The following is a 19360-nucleotide window of genomic DNA, read 5'->3' as shown; positions in this document are numbered from 1 at the left end:
CATTTTGATAAGGAAGTGTTGCCACTTTTTTGTTGTAAAGAAGGTGTGTTGTCTCTTCAGTTTGTTGGTGCTAGAATCTGAAGGAATAAGAAATAAAGATTTAAAAAATGAAAATGTACAAAAATCTAAAGTTTTTTGTTCAATGAAGCGTAACAGAATAATGTGGCTGGTTGTAATGCATGGATACGATTACAACCATTACTTATTTCCACGACCGTAGCCATCGGGTGATATAGGTTTAAACAATATTAAAACGAACGAACATCTAACTACTTTTATTGTTACTAATTAAATTGTTAATGATAATAATAGTTTTAAGAGGTTTTCCTTATTCGTCAAATGAAACGTGCTAGGCTTAACAGTTGTTTCAAACATGACCTTACGTGCGTGTGCGTCAGAAGTTAGCCCAGTAAAATCTTACTGGTTGAAAGCATAATCTCACCGACCAATCGCAGAACGCTAAATCGCCACTCGCGTTAACACCTTACATTGTCATGGCGGCAGTTTAGCTCGGGAGTGGGAGCTCTTTAACTTATTAACAGTGGTTGTTTGCTACATTAGCCATCAACACACAAATGTTAGCGCCAGCTAGTCGCTAAATTAGCCACCAAGGAGCCACCGAGGCGCTGTAGCGGAACCAGGAAGCGTTGGCAGACTCGTGATGGGGACCCGTGCCCTGGTCGGCGGAGCTGTGGCGTTCCCCTGCCTCTTCTTCAGCTGCCGTAAACTCCTCAGATACAACTTCTCACACTGGAACGATGCCGACGTGGTTTGCGTCAGTGAGAGGTCTGCACCGCCGACACTCCCACGTCTCTCTGTACTGAATTCATGAAGTACACATTTAAACGTCTGCTTTAACCGATGTGGCTTACTTGACTGATTTTTATGTTCTCTTCTTAAGTTGAACCATTTGGTAGCGTAAGAACCAAATTGTGTCTTCATATATCATTTTAATGAGGAAGGGGGAAATGTGTAAACTGCAGTGATATTTGTTGACAAAATTAAAAACAAATTTAAATGTCCCGTATCATTAATCGTTTTCCCCGCTTATTAACAGCATCGGTCTGAAAAGTGACAATCATACGGTACGTTAAAATGTGTGTTGTTCATATTTCCAACTCTTTAGGCTGGTCTCCGCCACTCATGCTGTTTTGGCCATGGCAGCTGGAGTCACAGTGGTGACGTCCTGCAGAGACACCATGACTGACACGTAAGGCTTTTGAGATTACTAAAGGAGAATATCATATATATATATATTTCATATACTTAATCTGAATGCTGATTGGTCTGTGTCCAGCCACTGGCTGGTCAATTGGTTTGCTTTGTTTGGAGCTCCATACATGGCCCACGACATCTACGCCATGTACCTGACACACTACTATACCCAGAAGGTCAAAGGTCAATCCAGGTCACCCCAGGGCCATTCTTTCCGGACTGTGAAGGCTTTCCTTGTGAAGGAGTGGATATTGGTGCTTCATCACCTGGTGCTGATTTTCATCTGCCTGCCCATTACCCTGGTAAGTCCTCTGGAGGGGGTGAGTTCGCAATCAGAGATTTGAGTGTCATGAAGTAAATGAACTAATTCTGGTTCTCAGTTCTTCAGAAGAGGTCTCGGGGACTTCTTTGTCGGCTGCCTGTTCACAACAGAGTTCAGTACCCCCTTTGTCACCATCGGAAAGATTCTCATCCAGGTAAAATAACTCAAAATCATAAAGCTTGACCCATCGCAAGTGGAGTGTTTATGGATGGATGTATAATGGTATGGAGGGAGAGTTTTTGAGGTTCTGACCATTGTTACCTTCATGAGTATAGACATTGCTTCAAAGAGTTGAAATCACTTTCAAATTTAGTGACGTGTCTTCCACAGAAAGCACACCATCTTATCAACCCAATCACAAAAGCCTCACATTTAAATGTATTGTTATGTCTATAAAAGGTCAGGTGCAATTTTTTAAATCCAGGAAACAATTATCAAGTTTAACAGAGGGAAAGAACTGCACCCAGTGAACGGCCCCATCAGCATCAGACTCAAATGTCCAGAAAAAGTCTCTGTACTGCTCAGCGTGTGCAATTATTGAGATTAATGGCGTGTTTTTCTGCCACATGTGCCACTGTAACCAAAAAGTCAAATTCATTTCAATTCAATAGAAACACATGCTAGATACTCTGGCAAAACCAGACTTGTCCATGTCAGAATAAAGTGCTGCATCACTACGTGTTATGGAGAATTTGGTTCACTAAATTCTTTCTAGTTTTGGGTATTAAGTTTTTAATCTGGTAGATTTTAATGTTGAGTCTCCTGCTGCCCCAGTCAATTTTCAAAACGGAGAATGATTACATAGATTTAAAAAAAAAAAAATCGAATCAATTCGTTTTTGGGGTCAGCACCTCTTTAACATTTTGTCTGATACTGATCCAGTTTCCACCTTTATTTTTTTTCATCCTGAACTTACCCACCTGACGTCCAGCTGGGTCTTGACAACTCCAGGCTGCACAAACTCAACGGCATCATGGTCCTTGTGAGCTTCTTCACGTGTCGGATCCTCATCTTCCCCTTCATGTACTGGATGTACGGCCGACAGTTTGGGATTCCCCTGCACAGGGTGGCCTTCCATCTACCCCTGCATTGTAACCTGGGTAATCTGCTGATCCTGGCACCACAGCTGTACTGGTTTGTTCTGCTGTTAAGGAAAGCAAAGAGACTGTATCTGAGACAGAAGAGGGGCAACCAAGATTGAAACGGAGGCAACACAAGGACAGACTGAGGAATCCACCTGATCAGTGTGAAGTCAAAAATGTTTTAAGGCCTTCTGAGGAATTTAGTCAAGGAAGTAGTTTCAGAATCCAGATTTTCCAGATCCAGATTTGTTTTTAACATTTAAATTTTTTTTTTCAAAATATTATACACCAAATCGTGCGTTTTTTTTCTTTGTTGCGATTATTTTGTATAATAAAACTTTATAAAAAAAAAAAAGATTGTCTTCTTGTTCAATTTTGACCAGTAGTTTTAAAAATAGATACATTTGCAATTATAAGTTAATTATAAAAATGAAATGTGACTGAAATTATGTGATGAAAACAATATTGCATTAGTAGAAGCGGCAGACACAATTACTGTGAAAAAAATGTTTTTTTTATTTTTTGTTCCATAAACTGTGACAATAGCTAATCATCGTATAAGACACAAAAAACAATTCATAATTGTATCAACAAAACAGCTCAGACTGCCACAGAGCATAATGGCCGCATCGGCCTGGACGAAAACGCAAAGATTCAAGCTGTTGACGGCACGAGCTGAGCGATCTTCTGCTGCAGCACAGCTTTCATCTCCTGGTTCTGGAGGTTGTCGGTGATGGTGGAGAAGAAGTGGCGGGTGTTGTCGCTCTCCAGCAGAGTGCCTGCATCGGGGAAAGCAGCCACGATGGCCTCGTAGTGGCTGAGTATCTCAAGGCTGCAGAGGAACAACGGCTCACACTGACCTCCGGGCATCATCACCTGGGGGAAAACAAGTCAGTCACTGATCAATAACTGTACTTTGATCGTAGTTAAATTAAACAGGCCTTATCTGGCTGCGGGAACGAGCCATGTCGCACACTGAGCACTGCAGATGATTGGTTGACTCGCCTCTGACTATTATGTTGGTTTATAGACAATTACAAATTCCTCTAGCAGTTCATTTTATTTTTTTATTTGAAGAGGACAGTGCACATTAATTTACATCCCTGTCAATGTGCTGGTGTTAGCCAGAGGCTAATTTTCACCCGCAGTCCTCTGGCCTGACGTTAAGAACCATAAAAACACAAAAAGGATACAAGGGTCATATTATATAAAAACAGGGCCAAAGGAGACATAAAATTAGAGTAAACACGGCAGACAGCGTCACTAAACGGGGCAAGGGTCAATACAGTACTACCGAAACAAAACCCAAAGGTATTGCAGTGCTCATAAAAGATGTTGAGGTTGAGGATTTCCTGTCAGAGGTGAGTAAATGGGATGGAGGTGCAACAATGCAAAGACCAGATCTTGATTTCTTGTTGGGACGCCTGCTAAGATGGCGTTGGGAAAAGGTAGTGCTTTTGTAAAGTGCTGCAGTGCTCCATATAGTTTACATTCAGTTTAATTGATTACAGGTCTGGTTGGACTTGAGCCAGTCTTTTAAATGCCTTTACTGCACTGCTGGAAATTCTTACCTGTATGTGCTGAACATGGCAGAAGAGTTGGCTGAGGACAAATAGGACTTCCTGGCTGGGAACTATGTCCACTTCTTCCATCTGTGAATCTGTTGTTATCTCAAGAGCTCCATCTGCTGGATTTAGGTCACTCTGAGAGCCGTCACCTTTTTTCGGATGTTTGGTCGCGATTTCTTTAGACACAAGTGCTTTGGTCGAAGACGAAGGGAGCTTGACCCTGACTGAGCCTACGATCTCCTTCACAGCGTGGGCGTACAACCTGCCGACGTGAGCCCAGCCGTCTGCCTCCAGCCAGCCGGAGCAGCTGGACCCGCAGAGCAGCTGAAGGACCCGCAGCAGGAGCACCGACAGCCGCAGATCGCAGGAGAACTTCCTCAGGTCGAGGAGAGGCAGGAAGTCCACGTACTCCAGGGAGAAGGGTGCGTGGAGGCGGCTGGTGGCGATCAGCTCCCTGAGGAGTCGCAGCAGCCTGGTCCACTGAGGGACGGAGCACCAGGGCAGGGTCTGGGTCAGAGCCACCAGCAGGCCTTTGCTGAACATGCTCATGTGGTCGGCCCGGCTCTGGTCCAGAGACAGGCAGGACAACATGGTGGCCTGCAGTGGGTCTGACACAGCGCAGCACTCCATCCAGGCCAGGAGACCCGTGCCCAGTCCGTACTGAGGCAGGTCCAACCCTAACCACTCCTACAGGGGAGGGGGCGGGCCAAGAGAGGAATATTTAATACTGGCTGCTGAAATCATTTTGACTGATTTTACTATAATATTAATAAGAAAAATAGGAATTTCTTTGAGTTATAAGACAGACTCTTTAAAAAAAAGAGCCATATTTTAACATATTTTGGAGATTTTTTTCTTCCCAACTGGCTACAAGCTTAATTATCCAAAAACTCAATTGATCCCCAGAAACAATTTAAGTCGACTGTTTACAACATCCTGTGAGAACATCTGGTTTTAGCTTCCTTCTAAAAACAATGATTTATTGTACAATAATATGGCCACTTTAATCGGGACAGGCTCTCACCTGTTCAGGCAGGTCACACACAGTCAGCAGTGACGAGGGAACCTCGTTTTTAAAGTGATCCCCCCACACGGGCTTGAGGTAAAGGCGAACCGTCCAGTCCAGTTCCTCCACCTGGCTGTGGAGCCAGAACAGAGCTCTGGACCAGCTGCTGGGAGAGGCTGCCACATGAGCACCCACAACCCCCCCCAGGGTACTTAGCACAGACACCAGCAGTTCCCTGGAGTCCATGGACCACCTGTAAACAGCGCCCTCTGGTGGCTGCTCCCAACACCTGGCAAATTATAAAAAATATGTTTTTTTGTTTTATTAAAAACTGAAGGTAAGAGGTTTTTTATCTTAATAAAAATGAATGAATAGAAATCACCAACCTGAGACTCTGGTTTAGAAGCTGGGCAAGAACACACAGGAGGGGAAATGGAGAGCAGTCCATCATCCAGTCTGGAGATGACTCTGCTTCTTGGGTGGCAGCAGACAAAACTGCTTGCAGAAGTTGAAGGCTCAGTTCGATATCAGAGGAGCCGCAGCCTGGAAGAAACACACAGCATTAGAAAAAGAAAATAAGCAATAAAAAAAAAAAAAGTGCCATCATATTATACCAATACCTACCCAATGCAGAAACGTTAGGCAGGACAAAGTTGTTCATGACCTCCGGCTGCGACAGGAAGCTTTGCTTCTTATCATCCCCATCCACCGTCATGACAGGCTTCATCAGCAAACCCACAAACTTGACGAGCTGCTCCTTCTCATTGGCCGACAACAATTTGGTCTTTGTTATTTCCCGAAGGCAAGTGCACAGCAGAACAGAACCGCTGACGGCATCGCTGACCTCCATTCTTTCTGGACCACCCTGTGTTTCATCTTTTCCTGTCTGCTGTCCTCTGAGTCCATGCAGCTGCTGCAGGATGTTTGCCATGAGAGAGAAGGCGTCCTTGTTGAAAATAGCCGAATGGCAGCAAGACTTGATAGCGGCCTCCGGGTTCTGAAACGCAACCCTCGCCACTAATGAAACCGCCGTGTTCAAGTTTCCCTGTGATGCCGTCGCTGATGCTCGGCCCCCTCCTTGAATGATGCAGTTAAAGGCCATGTTGAGCTCCTTTTCAAACCTCTCAGTCACAGCCGAGGGGACGGAGCAGCCCAAAAAGCCCCTGCTGGACAGTCCCAGCATGTCAGCCAGCGCTCTGTTCTTCTCTTCTAAAGAAAGTGCAGAGAAAATATCTGCAATGATCGTCATTAGCTTCTTGCACTGGCTCACCTCCAGGCCACCGCTGTTGAGTTTAGCCATAAGGGTCGCGGTCAGTCTGATGACTGTGTCACACTGCTGGAAGGCCACTTGGTTCTTTTCCAGGCACTTCATCCACTGCTCCTCACCAGCAGACCAATTCTCCTCACTGGCAAACAGAACTGTGAAGTTCTGATAATCACCCAGGCGGTGGGTGATGATGGTGGCGGTGATCCTGGCATCAACTTCGGCCGTGACTTTTACAGCAGGGGAACCCAGTGATTGCAGCAGTTGGTTCAGTTTTTTCTTCTCAGTTTCTAGATCATCAACTCCATCCACAGTGTCAGGTAGAGCACCCAAGACTCTTTGCACACTTTGGTCGAGTTTGAAAGCCCAGATGCTGGAATCACTACTGTCGCACTGCTTCAGGAGGCCGCTGCTCTGCCAAGACTGAGCCAGTTCTGTTATAATCTTGAAGGCTTCACCAAGTGTGATCGTGCTCGACCCGAACTGAGATGGGCGGTGAGAAGCACGCAGGTCTCTCTGAGTCTCCCGAACAAGTTCTGGGCTCAATTTCTCATCATTTCTTTCTTTGATGATGGCAACTTGAGACAAATGGTGCAGCCTGTCCCTGGGTGAGAGTCCAATCTCTTGCTCTATCAGGAATGTTGTGTACAGTGCATCAAAAGAAACCGAAAGGGCCTGGAAGCAAAGTTCTGCTGAAGATATGTTATTTCTGATGTCTCTGAGCGCATAAAGCAGAATGTGCAGAACATCAGTCGTTGGTACAGATGTTGATGTATCCGTCGGGTCGAGTTTCAACCTCTTTGCCGCCTGAGGGGAAACGCTGGCGGATGCACAGCAGAGAGAAGCAACTTGTCGGGCAAATAGGGTTTCTATTTTATCCTCTTCACTCTTTTCCTCCTCATCTTTGCCTTTCCACATTTCCCACCACACGTCCAGGAAAAGCCGAACATCGTCCTCTCTAGTGGGGCAGGTCTTCACGTGCTGCACCAGCCTTTCGAGCTCGGCACAGATCTGAGGATGAGCGAGGTGCAGGAGGAAACTGGCAAATACTCTGGCAGCAGCCATGGACCTCACTGTCTCCAGCAGCACGACGTGGTTGACTTCAGGAAGGCCACTCTGCAGGGAGAAGAACGGGCTCTCCCTCCAGGCCTTCTCCGCGTCCTCGCCATTCTCCCTGCTCAACAGCTTCAGCCACACCACACACACCACTTTCTTCATCCAGCTCACGGCTGTTGCAGTTGCGGTGGAGGGATGTGCGCAAAGCGTATCCTGTCCGCAGACTTCTCTGATGGCATCCAGGATTGGATGTACCGCCTTGCTCCAGTCCTCCTTCTGAAGGGAAGACAGGTTTGATGGGAGGCATAGTTTTTCAGCCAGGAGAAAAGCACCCTGGAGGATGGCAAAGTCTGGAAGAAAAATATTACAGGAAAAAAGTTAACACGGAGACAGGACATTGAGGACAGCCAACCAAATGATAAAAAAAAATAAAACAAAAAAATAATAATTACATAACACCATGGACACTAATTTTGAAAGTTAATCTGTTGTGTATCCATGTCCCTCCAGAACTTAGTCGAAATTAATACATTACTAAGACTCTTCCTCAGTACACTGGCTTTTTCTTGAGAATAACTTATTTTAATATCAAATAGAGCCTATGTTTTGTTTTTCAGAGAAGCAATCGTGTTCGCAAAAACTGACACTGCAGCCCGAAGAAACATAACTACTTCAGTAATTGAGCGGATCGCAACATCAACAAAATATATCAAGAACCGCATACTATTTAACAACACTTGACATTACCTTGCTTCATCGTCGACGGTTTATCCCTCCACAGTTATATGATGCCAAATGCAAAATCTTATTTTGTCCTTTTGTCGGTAAGGGATCTAAATTGCCATTTCATATACTTATACTACCGCTGCAAAAACAGTACGTCCGTCAACGCCAGGGATGTCAACTGTCGGCGGCATGTTCCCCTACAAGCTCGCCTCATACGTTTGTATGGAGCGCTTCCGGTTACGCAGACGCCAAAGAGGGACTATTTCCTCTCCGACGAACCGCCACAGCGCCGCCCACAGGGCGGAGTAAATAACACATATCTGCAGGCAAATTTAACGTTTCTTTCTCAACGAAAACGAAAGTACCAGTCCTTCGACCACGAACTGTACACAATTCGAGTGAAAAACTCAAGACCTAATGGCGCTCATTTTGAAGATACTTTTTTATTTGTACCTGTGTGCAGGTAGGTTTTTAGCTGTGAGCTTTTTCATTTACGTCTTCGTCGCGACGAAACCATTTGACTTAAATTACCCGAGTGAAAAATGACCAACGTGTCAGTGTACTTCTCAGAAGTGCTACGATTTTACACAATATAATATCACAATAAACGGCATTATCTTATAGTATACTAACTTTATTTTAGTATACCATAGTTTAAGGAACTGTTTTATTGTTAACTACAAGTCCATTACTCAATATTTCATCTTGGGTCTTTTACTTTAACCAACTATGCTTACCTACCATCACTATACTTACTGTACTACTACTACTACTATTTTAGCTGACTGATCCGTTTCTTCTCTTTTTGTCAGGTGTGCAGGGCGTTCTACAGCTGACATGGCTGCCATGTCAGTTCATTGATGAGCGTGTTTCTGTGAATGAAAAGAATGAGACGAATACTGAGCTCATCTACAGAGACGCTATGTTGCAGTTTGGTCAAAAAGGAGACGCTCCTTTGAACCCACGTTCCATCACTTTTTTAGTCATTGGTAAGAAATCATAATTTTCAAAGCTGGATGAAAATAGCTGTGCCCCACTGACTTGTCCCCCCTCCCCTTTTTCTAGGGTCAAAGCTGGACTTGCGGCGCTACATAGAGGGAAAAGACCAAGAGAACCTTGAATGCGAGCTCCGAAAATACAGTCCAACTGACACCCACGTCCGTTGGCCTGTGCAGGAGCCCAATGACTACAACTTCTGGTTCAGCGTTACCATCAAACACACTAATGGACTGTTTGCATTGACGAGCCTTCTGAGACAACCTTCTGTTCGACCCAGCTCAAGTCAGAACGACCGCAACAGGCCGGCCATTTCAGACAGAGATGTACTCACCACAATGGGTGAGTCTCACACACCCACTATATTTTAGGGCCACTTTTTGATTCCAACCTCAGTCTCATGTGCCTTTGTCTTGTCAAACGCCTTTTTCACAGTCGTCACAGTTGTGAAAACTCAGACCCCCTCACTGAAAGCAGGAATTGGTGTCGCCAAGAAGCTCCACTGTCAGTTTGCAGTCGACCACAAAGGACCAAACATGACCGTCGAGTGGAACGCGCAATTCCACGGAGAGAGACGCCAACTGTTTAGCCATACAGGCCGGACGGGGCACATTGAGGGGCAGGGTGTTGACTTCAAGAGCCTCGCAGGCGGAGATGCCTCCTATACCATCCCCTATACCAAGGCAACCAGTAAAGGGTCGTACATTTGTTCAGTCTTGGTTTCACCGGTGTTTGCCAGCGTGGACATAAGTCTTCAAATCGAGGGTAAGGAAATGACAACTGTCTTGTATTTCATTGCACTGTTATTTTGCCATAACTGCTCGGCTCTGTGTGAGAGTGAAACGGTCTGTGGAGATTCATCCTGGTAGTAAGTTCTTCTAAAAAGGATTTTTATTTAGAAAACTTTGGACGTAAAAAAAAAATAAAAAAATTAAAACCACAAGAGGTTCCGGTGTTCATCCAAACACCTTCTTCGGTTGTTTTGTCCACATTAAGTAGCTCTGGCAGTTATAGACACATAAGGGTCTCATGACTGAGGTCACATGACAGCCCAATGTGTGAGCCAGAGAGAAGGGCTGTATCTCAATTCGGCGACAGAAGACAAACCCAAACCCGCCTCCCCGGTAACCAAATGGGACGGCCTGGCCTTCTGCGTATTTCCTGATTGCTTCACCGCCGTTCCCCACTGCTGGCCAACCGCAGAAATTACGTTTTTATAGCATCAAGCTAATCATTACTCAGCATTAACAGTCACATATTTTAATACTACTTTCAGTGGACCAAACAACTGATGAGGGTGTTTGGATGAACACCGAAACGTCTTGTGTTTTTACATATATATATATATATATATATACACACACACACACACACACACACACACACACACACACATATATATATATGTATATATATATATATAAAAAAAAAAAAAAATATATATATATATATATATATATATATATATGTATGTATGTATATATATATATATATATTTTTTTTTATATTTTTATACGTCCAGTGTTTTAAAAATAAAAATCCTTTTAAGAAGGTCTTGGAAAATGTTTCTCACACGTTTTCCCGCTCTATCTTCAGAGCCTCCACGTGTCACCCTCAACGTGGGACCCGTTCTCACACTGACTCTGGGCCAGGACCAGAAGATCACTTGTGAGGCAGGAGGTTACCACCCTCTCGATGTAGACATGGTTTGGCATAAGAACGACCCAGTAGTGTCAGGCCAAAGGGTGGGCGCCCCGCTCCCCACAGTGCTCACAAACACTTTGCTGTCGAGCCACAAGCACAACTCGGACATGACCTTCGCGGTGACGTCTTTCTTCTACCTCACGCCTTCACTCAGTGACTCGGGGAAAGAGTACACATGCATCGTCACCCACCAGTCCCTCAGAATGCCCATCAGGAAGAGCTTCGTCCTAAATGTTGTAGGTAAGAAATGGACGCGGAGTACAGTGATTACGCTGCAGTACCTTGATCTGCCACACGGAGGCAGCAGATGATTACAGGTGACGTCGAATGTATATGGCTCGTGATTAGTTCTTTTTTTGTTTTTGATTTAATTCTGTTAACGTGTTTTTAAGGTCCAATAAGTCTTAATTTTATGAGTTGTTGTGTTTTCTGTTATTATTTAACCACACATGTTTAACAAAGTGGGGAATGAAATTTATTGTAATTGGTTGATAAATATCGTCCTTACATGATTGTTCACTCTCTCTACAGAGCCCACCAGCTGGGGTTTTACTTTCATTGTTGCCGTCCTCATCATAGTGCTGCTGGCTGTCCTGTTAGTTATGCTGCGCATCCTCCACCAAGGTAAAAAAGAATAATACATATATATATATATATATATATATATATATATATATATATATATATATATATATATATATATATATATGTATATATATATATATATATACATGTATATATATATATATATATATATATATATATATATATATATATATATATATATATATGTATATATATATATATATATATATATATACATATACATATACATATATATCATGTATAAGGATACCTTATGTTCAAGTTACTTAAAAGTTGCATTAACATCATGTGACATGCAAAGAGTCGGTGACTGACGAAGTGGTTTATTTATTTATTCCACAGGAAGAAGGAATTCTCACCAGGTATGATGATATTTAGATTTTGAAGATTAAAAGCTTTTTGTTTGTTTTATGTATGTTATGTTTGTATAAGGTTGGACAAATTTCCATAGTTTCTGATTTTGTCTCTGTGTTTCCTGCAGAAGAAACCCTATTGAGCAGTCCTGGGAAATATTTGGAAGGGAAGCAAACAACAGTGGTCTGCATCATTTTTGGGTTTTTGCAAGTCTTAATAAGAGGACATTGTTTTGATTTTGGGATTGGTCCAGTTGATCTCTGGGTTTTGCTCTAAAATTGTGGTATGCTAGCTGCTTCTGATTACTTCTGTGTGATTGTGTGACCTAAAGAGAAACTACTGTGGTGCTCGTATTGAACAATGATTGAACAACAGTTTCTATGAAATTGAATATGTTCGATAAATGTTGGCATTTTAAGTTTAAAGTGAAGTAATTAATTACATGAATGTGGAAAATTCAAAGTTTAGAAAATTTGACATTCCTAGTTTTGCAGACAGACTTTTGACAGAGGGATTTACTTCACGGCTTTATTAATTTTGTGAAAATGTTCAGGTAACTGTCAGTTTTCCTGCTGTTATACTAATGTCCTTATGACTTAGAACAGCAAATTCTAGCAAAGTGAAAATAAGTCAAGTTATGGTTAATTATATTGTAAACAACAAAGGGTCCCATTTCATGCACAATTCACCTAACCAATGTTTAGGAACAATAATTTGCATCTCTGTACTGTTCAATGAGGACAAATGTCCATTCTTTGCGCCTTTTGGTCACCCTGCAGAAAGTGTGTGAATTGAAAATGTTCTGGCTACATGTGCTGTTTGTGGGGCTGCGCAGCATGACAAGTAAAGATCTGTAGATTTACGCGGAACTTCTGAAATAAAGAAAACCCAGTGTAAATTTCACAATATTTTTTGTAAATATTTAATGAAGGAATAATACGGATGCCAACTAGAATTCCTTTTCTAATAAGAAATTGCAAGTAAAATCCGACCGTCTTGTAAAACAACCTGCAGAAATCCTCCCCGTGCTCTCTCGTTAAGGGCACGCTCTGCTAAAACAACATCCTTGTAAAACACACTCAGCCTCACTGCTTGTACATGTCGGCTGCCACCTTTCAAGTGGACCACTGAAGAGGAACTTTGAGACGGAGCGCACACAGAGGGCACCCAAACCGGTCAGTCAAGACTGAGTCCATTTACAGAGATAAACAGAGCTCTGCCTCGACTGATACCAGATGTGTATTTGTGTAAGTGCTGCACCACCCTGTGCCTGCGGGGCTATGAGTGTGTGTGTGTGTGTGTGTGTGGCTCAGGTATGATCACACACATGTTTTGAGGCAGCATAAATCAGCACTTGGTCTCTTGGGGAGGGACAGAGGGCACAGGTTTGTGAGAAAGTTTTGATTTTTGATATTTTCTAAGAAATAGCCGACGTCGGTTCCTGTTAGTGATAACCGCTAAAGGTTTCACCTGCATTCAAAGTGTGGATTACACTTTCACTTTCATCAACCGTTGCGCCGTAGGTGGCAACGTCTCATCTGGCACTTCATTATCGTAAGTTAAATGAGCTGGAGGGATGTGTGGGTGCGTTCAGGCTAACCGTCACCCTCAGATGACACTGGAATACTGGAATTGCACAGCGTATTGACTCGTCTCTTGGTACAATTCATGGAAAATGGATTTTGTGTGGGAGCGATTGCCTTCATCCCTGAGTTCTCATCTCTCCCTCTCCTATTTCCCCCTCTCACCACAAATGCCTGAGATTCACCTCTCCCTCCCGGCTCTTTCCTTTTCTGTCAATATCTTGACTGGCCGTCTGAGCTTCTATGATCCCTGAACAATAAACAGCTCTAACGACGCTCCGCTCGCCAGGCCGTCCTCTCTTCAGCAGCTGTGACAGACCTGCAATAATAATCAGCGCTCTCAGCGACAGGCCTTGACTCATGCCCTTTATATTTAGACTCAGTTCTTGGTTTTCATCCGTGAGTTCAAGTTGAATTCATTCTCTTCAAGTAATAATAATAATAATAATAAAAAAAAGAAACTCTTTGTGGGGTGATGATGATGTCATGTTTCTGGCCTGGCTGACAGTCGGCTGCTGTCAGCCAGTAGTCGTGGACATTCTGTGTTTTCATGTTGAAACAACCACAGTTGCATAAGGCCAAGAGAGAGCGAGTGAGATATGAATAATATGGCTCGCCGCAAAAGCCAGCGTTTAAGTCAGATCGTAAAATCGTGGATGCGTCATTCCCCAGCTATGCAGCAAAGACTTTGACAATATTTAAAAACAAGACAAAAAAAAAAAGTTGTGGATTTGTACAAAGGGGGATTTCTTGGTTGTGTTTACCAGAAATGATGACGTGCGTGACTGTGTAGATGTGTAGCAAGATAGAAGGCAGCTGGATCGTTGAGATTTCAAGTCCCATCAGTCAGGAAATGTTCCAGTTTGAATTGTTTCCGCCAGCTGGAACAAGAGTGGGCCAATCAGAGTCCTACAAGGTCAAAGAGGTGAGATATAGATAGATGGAAATTCTTAACTTTGTTGTTGTTGTTGTCGTTTTCAAGGCGCCACCACTTTCCAGATTCTTAATTATTTCACAGTCGTGCGTGTGAAATATTGATGTCGGATGGTGACACATTCCATCTGTGTCACCACAGACACTGGAATGATGCAACACAATATGCACCATGAGATGGCACGGACGGATCATTGCGGATCGTGATGCTGTGGGATTTGTTTTGCTTCTCACAGAGATTAACGACCCCGCGAGTATTTTTACCTTTTATTCCACCCTCTCTCTCTCTCTGTCTGTTTACGTTCCCATGGAGACTTAAAGGGAATCACTGTAAACAGCGGTACAGCGTCAAAACGCCCCCTGGGTGCACTTCTCAGTTTTAAATGACTTAAAGGTGTGCCAAACATGTAAAAACTGCTGGCGCCGGATGTAGTCCAAGCGCACACACACACACACGCACACACACAGGCACATCAGGTAAACAGGCTCTGGGTTTTAGAGTGTGTGAGAGATACTTTGACAAGCTGGCAGCCACCAAAGGAAAAGCGATAGGTCAGATGATGAGGAGGCTGGCTGGTTAATACATCCTGCATTGTAAAAATGGTTTCTTTCTCTTTTCTTTTTTTCCCCTCTACCCAGATTGCTTCTCATATTGCAATTGAACGATTGGAATGTGACCCCTGAGCTGCTATTTTATTGCATCTGGCTCTGAGAGTGGCTCTTACCCTCTGACGGGACACAAGATTTCAGCGATATCCAACAGAGACAAAAATCTTTGTGTTCCACTGGACAGTTTTCAGTTTAAGGGTTCAAATTGAAATAGGGGTGAATAAAAAGTTGGGGGATCAACATCCAATGTTGTTGTAGACCTGCTTAATGTTATAGCAGGCTTTCCTTATTCATTCAGATGGGAGTTGTGGTGTCTGTATAATTAATAATTATTGAGGGACATATAATTCTTATATGTCTCAAAGTATTTGCATTGGTCTGGCATCTGCACTTTTGAGTGGGAACTGAATCCTTTGTGGTAACTAGGACTGGGAAGTATTTTCTGTGACTTTTTTGATGTCACTTCATCAGTGTGGTGGATATGTGAGAAACAGATAGTGTTTTTTCCTTTTTCCTCTTATTGCATGAGCTTCTCCTGACTGACCAGCTGGTTTGCTTATATGTTCCAGCGTTTAGCTGAAGTCTTGCCAAAGCCAGTGAGGAGAAGAAAAGTTCGCCGTGCTGTTCTTTGCTCTCCTTCCTTTGGGGGTTGATGTCCTGTCACTTCTAACACAGGTTTCCGGCAGCTTCCTCTATGTGTCGCAGTCTAAAGACACTGGCTAACAGTCGAAAGCCACTGTCTGGTCCTGGAATACCTGCTTAACGAGATTCAGTTCGGAGTTTCTCAAGATGGATCTCAGACTTGAAAACGTCAGCGAACCCGCTGCCTGCGCCACAGAAATGGAAACCTCCCTCAACTCAACCCCGGGCCGCACCACCACCATCTCTGATGATTTATCCAGCACGGATGATGTCTGAAACAGGAGATGGTTGAAGGCTGAGCTCCTCTCTCGCTGTGCTCAACACTATAATTTCAATGCGGACGCTCTCTCTCCGTCGTGGAACCCGCGGCTGATTTAATGAGTGATTGTTATTCACCATGGATTCAGTATTGTTTCAACAGCTGAGGAGTAGGAGGTTCAAAGAAAAAAATAAATAATTTGGGAGTAGCGTAGCATGTAGCAACCGCACTCTAATCCCCTGGTGACTGTAATTTATAACAAGACGCCCAGACGTGGGTGCGTGTGTGTGTTTAGATGCCACAATGAGAAGTGGCCAGAGAGCGAAAATTTGGGAAAGGTCAGCAGGACACATTCCCAGACCGTCAAACAGCGAGAAAGGACCAAATGCAGCTTCTTACTGCACACTTGTGCCTTTTTCGCAAGCACACGTCCTTCAACCGCTGGCGTAAAACAACTCACTCCTGATTATTAGCTCCCTGGGGTCCTGATAAAACTCATCCTGCATGACCTCATTTGTACTGTAAGAGGATGGAAGCGTGTGTGTGTGTGTGTTCCCTGTTTGTTCTTGTGCCATATCTTTACATTTTTACGCTTGTCGACTTGATTCATTGAGTTCGATTAAAGTTCAGTCAGGAAGACAATACAAGTTTCTGTACAAGTATCATTCATTTACTGCAAGGTTATCGCTGACTAACGGCTTCTGCTGGTTCAGCCAAAATACAAGAGGACAGTTGCAAACTGTCAGCCTGGCTCAGAACATCCTGCTCCCTCTGCTCTCAAAGTTGCGTGTTTTCACAATCTCCCCTCTGCACGGGCCTCAGTCAAAGCAGCGCTGGCTGTGTCAGACACATACGGTGTATCACATTTGTTTTCTCACTTACATAACCTTTTACTTCACCATTAATCTGTGTCATAAATCTGAGAGTCAGCAGCAGCAGCAGCAGCAGCACGCAGCCGAGACAGAGGGTCAGCAGAGGGTTGATCCAGGAGGACTCCGACTTCCAGTATTCCCACCGTGAGTCACTGGATTAAATTACTCCGCAACGTGAAGTGACGCAACCAAACTCACGGTCTTGTCCTGGCTAGTGTTGGGATTCAGATGGATTTACTGGCTTATGGAAACACCTGCAAAGTTTTATGTGCAAGGCAAGCGGCGGGATTCAGATAAACTTGAAGGATGTTATGCTGGAAGCCCACTGCAGGTTCTTCTCAATGTTGTAAACCCATAGTTTTATATTAAAATAATCCTTGTGTCTTGGGATATTTACTGTGTGCAGTCAAAAGCTGTCAAAATATGCAACATTTTCTTCTGTTTAAGGTTCGGAAAAAAGTCTTGAAATCAGTTAAACTCATTAGCAGCAAAGTCAAAGTGTTTTAGAGTAGATATAGATCTTTAGACATAATCAATCAAATACAATCGATTTCTAATTTGTATATATATATATATATATATATATACATATATATGTATGTAAAAAAGGTTTTAAAAAGGTTTAATGTTTTGTTTTTGTTGTTAGTTGTTAGTTGTTGTTAGTGGCGTCAGAGTTTCTATGTCAGTCGACGCCTGACGGACCTCGTCCTGTTTTTCGGGAGTTCTCACAGCGGAGCGCTCGCTGCCCTGCGGCTAACGATGTTGTCCTTTCCAAACATAAGCTTTGAGGGGGGCGAAAAAAGTGCCACGACATGATGGATGTTCTCTGAAAACCCTGTTAATTGGCTGCGCTCACTGATTGTGTGCAGCTTTGACTTCCAGGCTTGGACATGGAAGGGCTGATGTAATGCTGAATCAGGGCCACACTGCCAGGACCTGAAGGTAGTGATATGGTAGTGCAACATGCGTGTGTGTGTGTGTGTGTGTGTGTGTGTGTGTGTGTGTGTGTGTGTGTGTGTGTGTGTGTGTGTGTGTGTGTGTCTGAGAGCATATAAAGAACAATTGATGGATATGGTTGAGATGTATTTGGGTTGGCTGGGTGAGGGTGAATGACATCATGCTGCTGGTTCACTCTCTGCTGTCTGGGAATCAATCATCACTTATCAGCGTTCGCTTGCCTCCGGTAAAAGGGCTCCGTCGCTTTTGGTTTTTTGTGTGCGTGCGTTTGTGTGTGTAATCGCCAATGTTCACCCACTCCTACTTTGCTCTTCATCCTCTTCACCTCTTCTTGAGGTCGTGATACGCAGTTTTACGCTGTACAACCACTAGAAATGGTTCCAAATTACCGTACAACCACTAAACAATGCACAAAGATACGTATCAGTATGCTGTTTTTTGGACACAACATTCACTTTGGGTCACACCCTCAGCAGCAGACCCCCCACGTTCCTCTTTGCTCTGTTGACATTAAGGGCTGCTCCACTTCCACACCAATCTCTAATTCTGCTGCCGTCCCACACAGGACAACCCTGTTCAGACTCATTCACCCCTGGGTGTGTGTGTGTGTGTGTGTGTCCTTCGGTCTTCTGCACCGTTGGCTCTCTCTCCAGGTGTCTCAGGGTTGTGTGACTTTGAGGCACAGAACCCTGCACAGCACAGCCAGGCCTCTTGTTATTGGTTTCCATTGATCTGCCCACATTTTAATGTTAATTCTGTGCATCTCTGCAAAACATTACAAAAGAATTACGGGTGGCCCGGGTGGCCCCGAAAACCTTGTGAAACATATTATTTATTGTGTAGTGGGGGTTTTTTCTTCACTTTTTGCCTCTATTGTCCACCTCAGCTCCTTCATTGAAGGATAAAACGCACATAAAAACCCGATTTATGGTTACCAGTGTGACGGATCTTCATTAAAAGGTGCTGCAGAACGAAGCGCAGTTCTTTGGATTGATACGGGTGCCATGCTCATGTGTGTCCACTGGATTCCTTCTTCTCCCATCTTCTCTCCCATCACCCGTCCTCAGTTCCTCTGTGTCATCTTTGGTCAAATTTCTCTTCGTCAAAACTCAAACGGCCGCAGAGAAGGATTATTTTCTCTCTCTGACGAAAAAACAACACAAAAAAAAAACTCTCATGAAGTTTCGTGGGGAGCACAGCTTCAGTTACAACCGAGGACGCTGCGCTGATGGAAAAGGCTTCGGAGCTCCAGCTCGCATATTTCATCCGCGTTTCCTGTCAAAACAAAGAAACCGTGAAGCTCCTTGACTTGAGGAGACGGGATGAATAATGCGAAGCAGATATTAACGGAGAGCAGCTGTTTGAATTCTGCAGGAGGAGGCCAACCGGTCAAACCCCCCCTCTCGCCTTCCCTGGTACGCCAATCCGTCACACCTTCTCCCCGCTGCATTTTTTTTTTTATCATCACTCCTCCACCTCCCCGCCGTCTGTGGCGCATCAACCTCCAACTTCGGCGTCTCTCTCCTCCCTAAAGCTCCGAGGAGACTCTCGGCCGTGCCGTTCCTCATCTCAGCACCCTCACGTTCTTCTATCCCCCACGTAGTTA

The 19360-nt window shown here is 44.0% G+C and overlaps 3 protein-coding genes across 4 annotated transcripts in view; 2 read left to right on the top strand and 1 right to left on the bottom strand.

Moving 5' to 3' along the window:
- gemin4 (gem (nuclear organelle) associated protein 4) overlaps window positions 1-8442 on the bottom strand; it is a 79791-nt gene extending 71349 nt beyond the window's left edge. The window contains exons 1-6 of the mRNA XM_076036531.1: window positions 8261-8442; window positions 5818-7863; window positions 5580-5736; window positions 5212-5482; window positions 4191-4874; window positions 3260-3495 (exon numbers count right to left, since the gene is read on the bottom strand). Of these exons, the coding sequence (XP_075892646.1) occupies window positions 3274-3495; window positions 4191-4874; window positions 5212-5482; window positions 5580-5736; window positions 5818-7863; window positions 8261-8270 (3390 nt within the window). The 5' untranslated portion in view covers window positions 8271-8442 and the 3' untranslated portion in view covers window positions 3260-3273. The remainder of the gene's footprint in view (window positions 1-3259; window positions 3496-4190; window positions 4875-5211; window positions 5483-5579; window positions 5737-5817; window positions 7864-8260) is intronic.
- On the top strand, window positions 449-2881 carry LOC142895452 (TLC domain-containing protein 3A-like). Its single transcript, XM_076036519.1, has 5 exons — window positions 449-786; window positions 1127-1210; window positions 1298-1517; window positions 1596-1691; window positions 2469-2881. The coding sequence occupies exons 1-5, from the start codon at window positions 662-664 to the stop codon at window positions 2736-2738; spliced, it is 795 nt and encodes a 264-aa protein (XP_075892634.1). The 5' UTR covers window positions 449-661; the 3' UTR covers window positions 2739-2881.
- A 104-nt stretch (window positions 8443-8546) lies between the features above and the next one.
- On the top strand, window positions 8547-12807 carry LOC142895466 (tapasin-related protein-like). Of its 2 annotated transcripts, none has more exons than XM_076036551.1 (8): window positions 8547-8702; window positions 9052-9228; window positions 9305-9577; window positions 9671-10000; window positions 10832-11179; window positions 11471-11563; window positions 11888-11907; window positions 12030-12807. In XM_076036551.1, exons 1-8 carry the CDS (start codon window positions 8657-8659, stop codon window positions 12039-12041), a joined length of 1299 nt encoding a protein of 432 aa, XP_075892666.1. In that variant the 5' UTR covers window positions 8547-8656; the 3' UTR covers window positions 12042-12807. The 2 variants fall into 2 exon arrangements, with proteins under 2 accessions (XP_075892666.1, XP_075892665.1); XM_076036550.1 differs by having other exon boundaries at window positions 12027-12807.
- The last annotated feature ends 6553 nt before the right edge of the window (window positions 12808-19360 follow it).

The sequence above is a fragment of the Nelusetta ayraudi genome, unplaced genomic scaffold, assembly GCF_046127955.1.
Source record: "Nelusetta ayraudi isolate G7.1 ecotype Tasmania unplaced genomic scaffold, CSIRO-AGI_Nayr_v1 ptg000048l, whole genome shotgun sequence".
NCBI classification, from domain to species: domain Eukaryota; kingdom Metazoa; phylum Chordata; class Actinopteri; order Tetraodontiformes; family Monacanthidae; genus Nelusetta; species Nelusetta ayraudi.
This window is presented reverse-complemented; position numbering and strand designations above follow the sequence as displayed.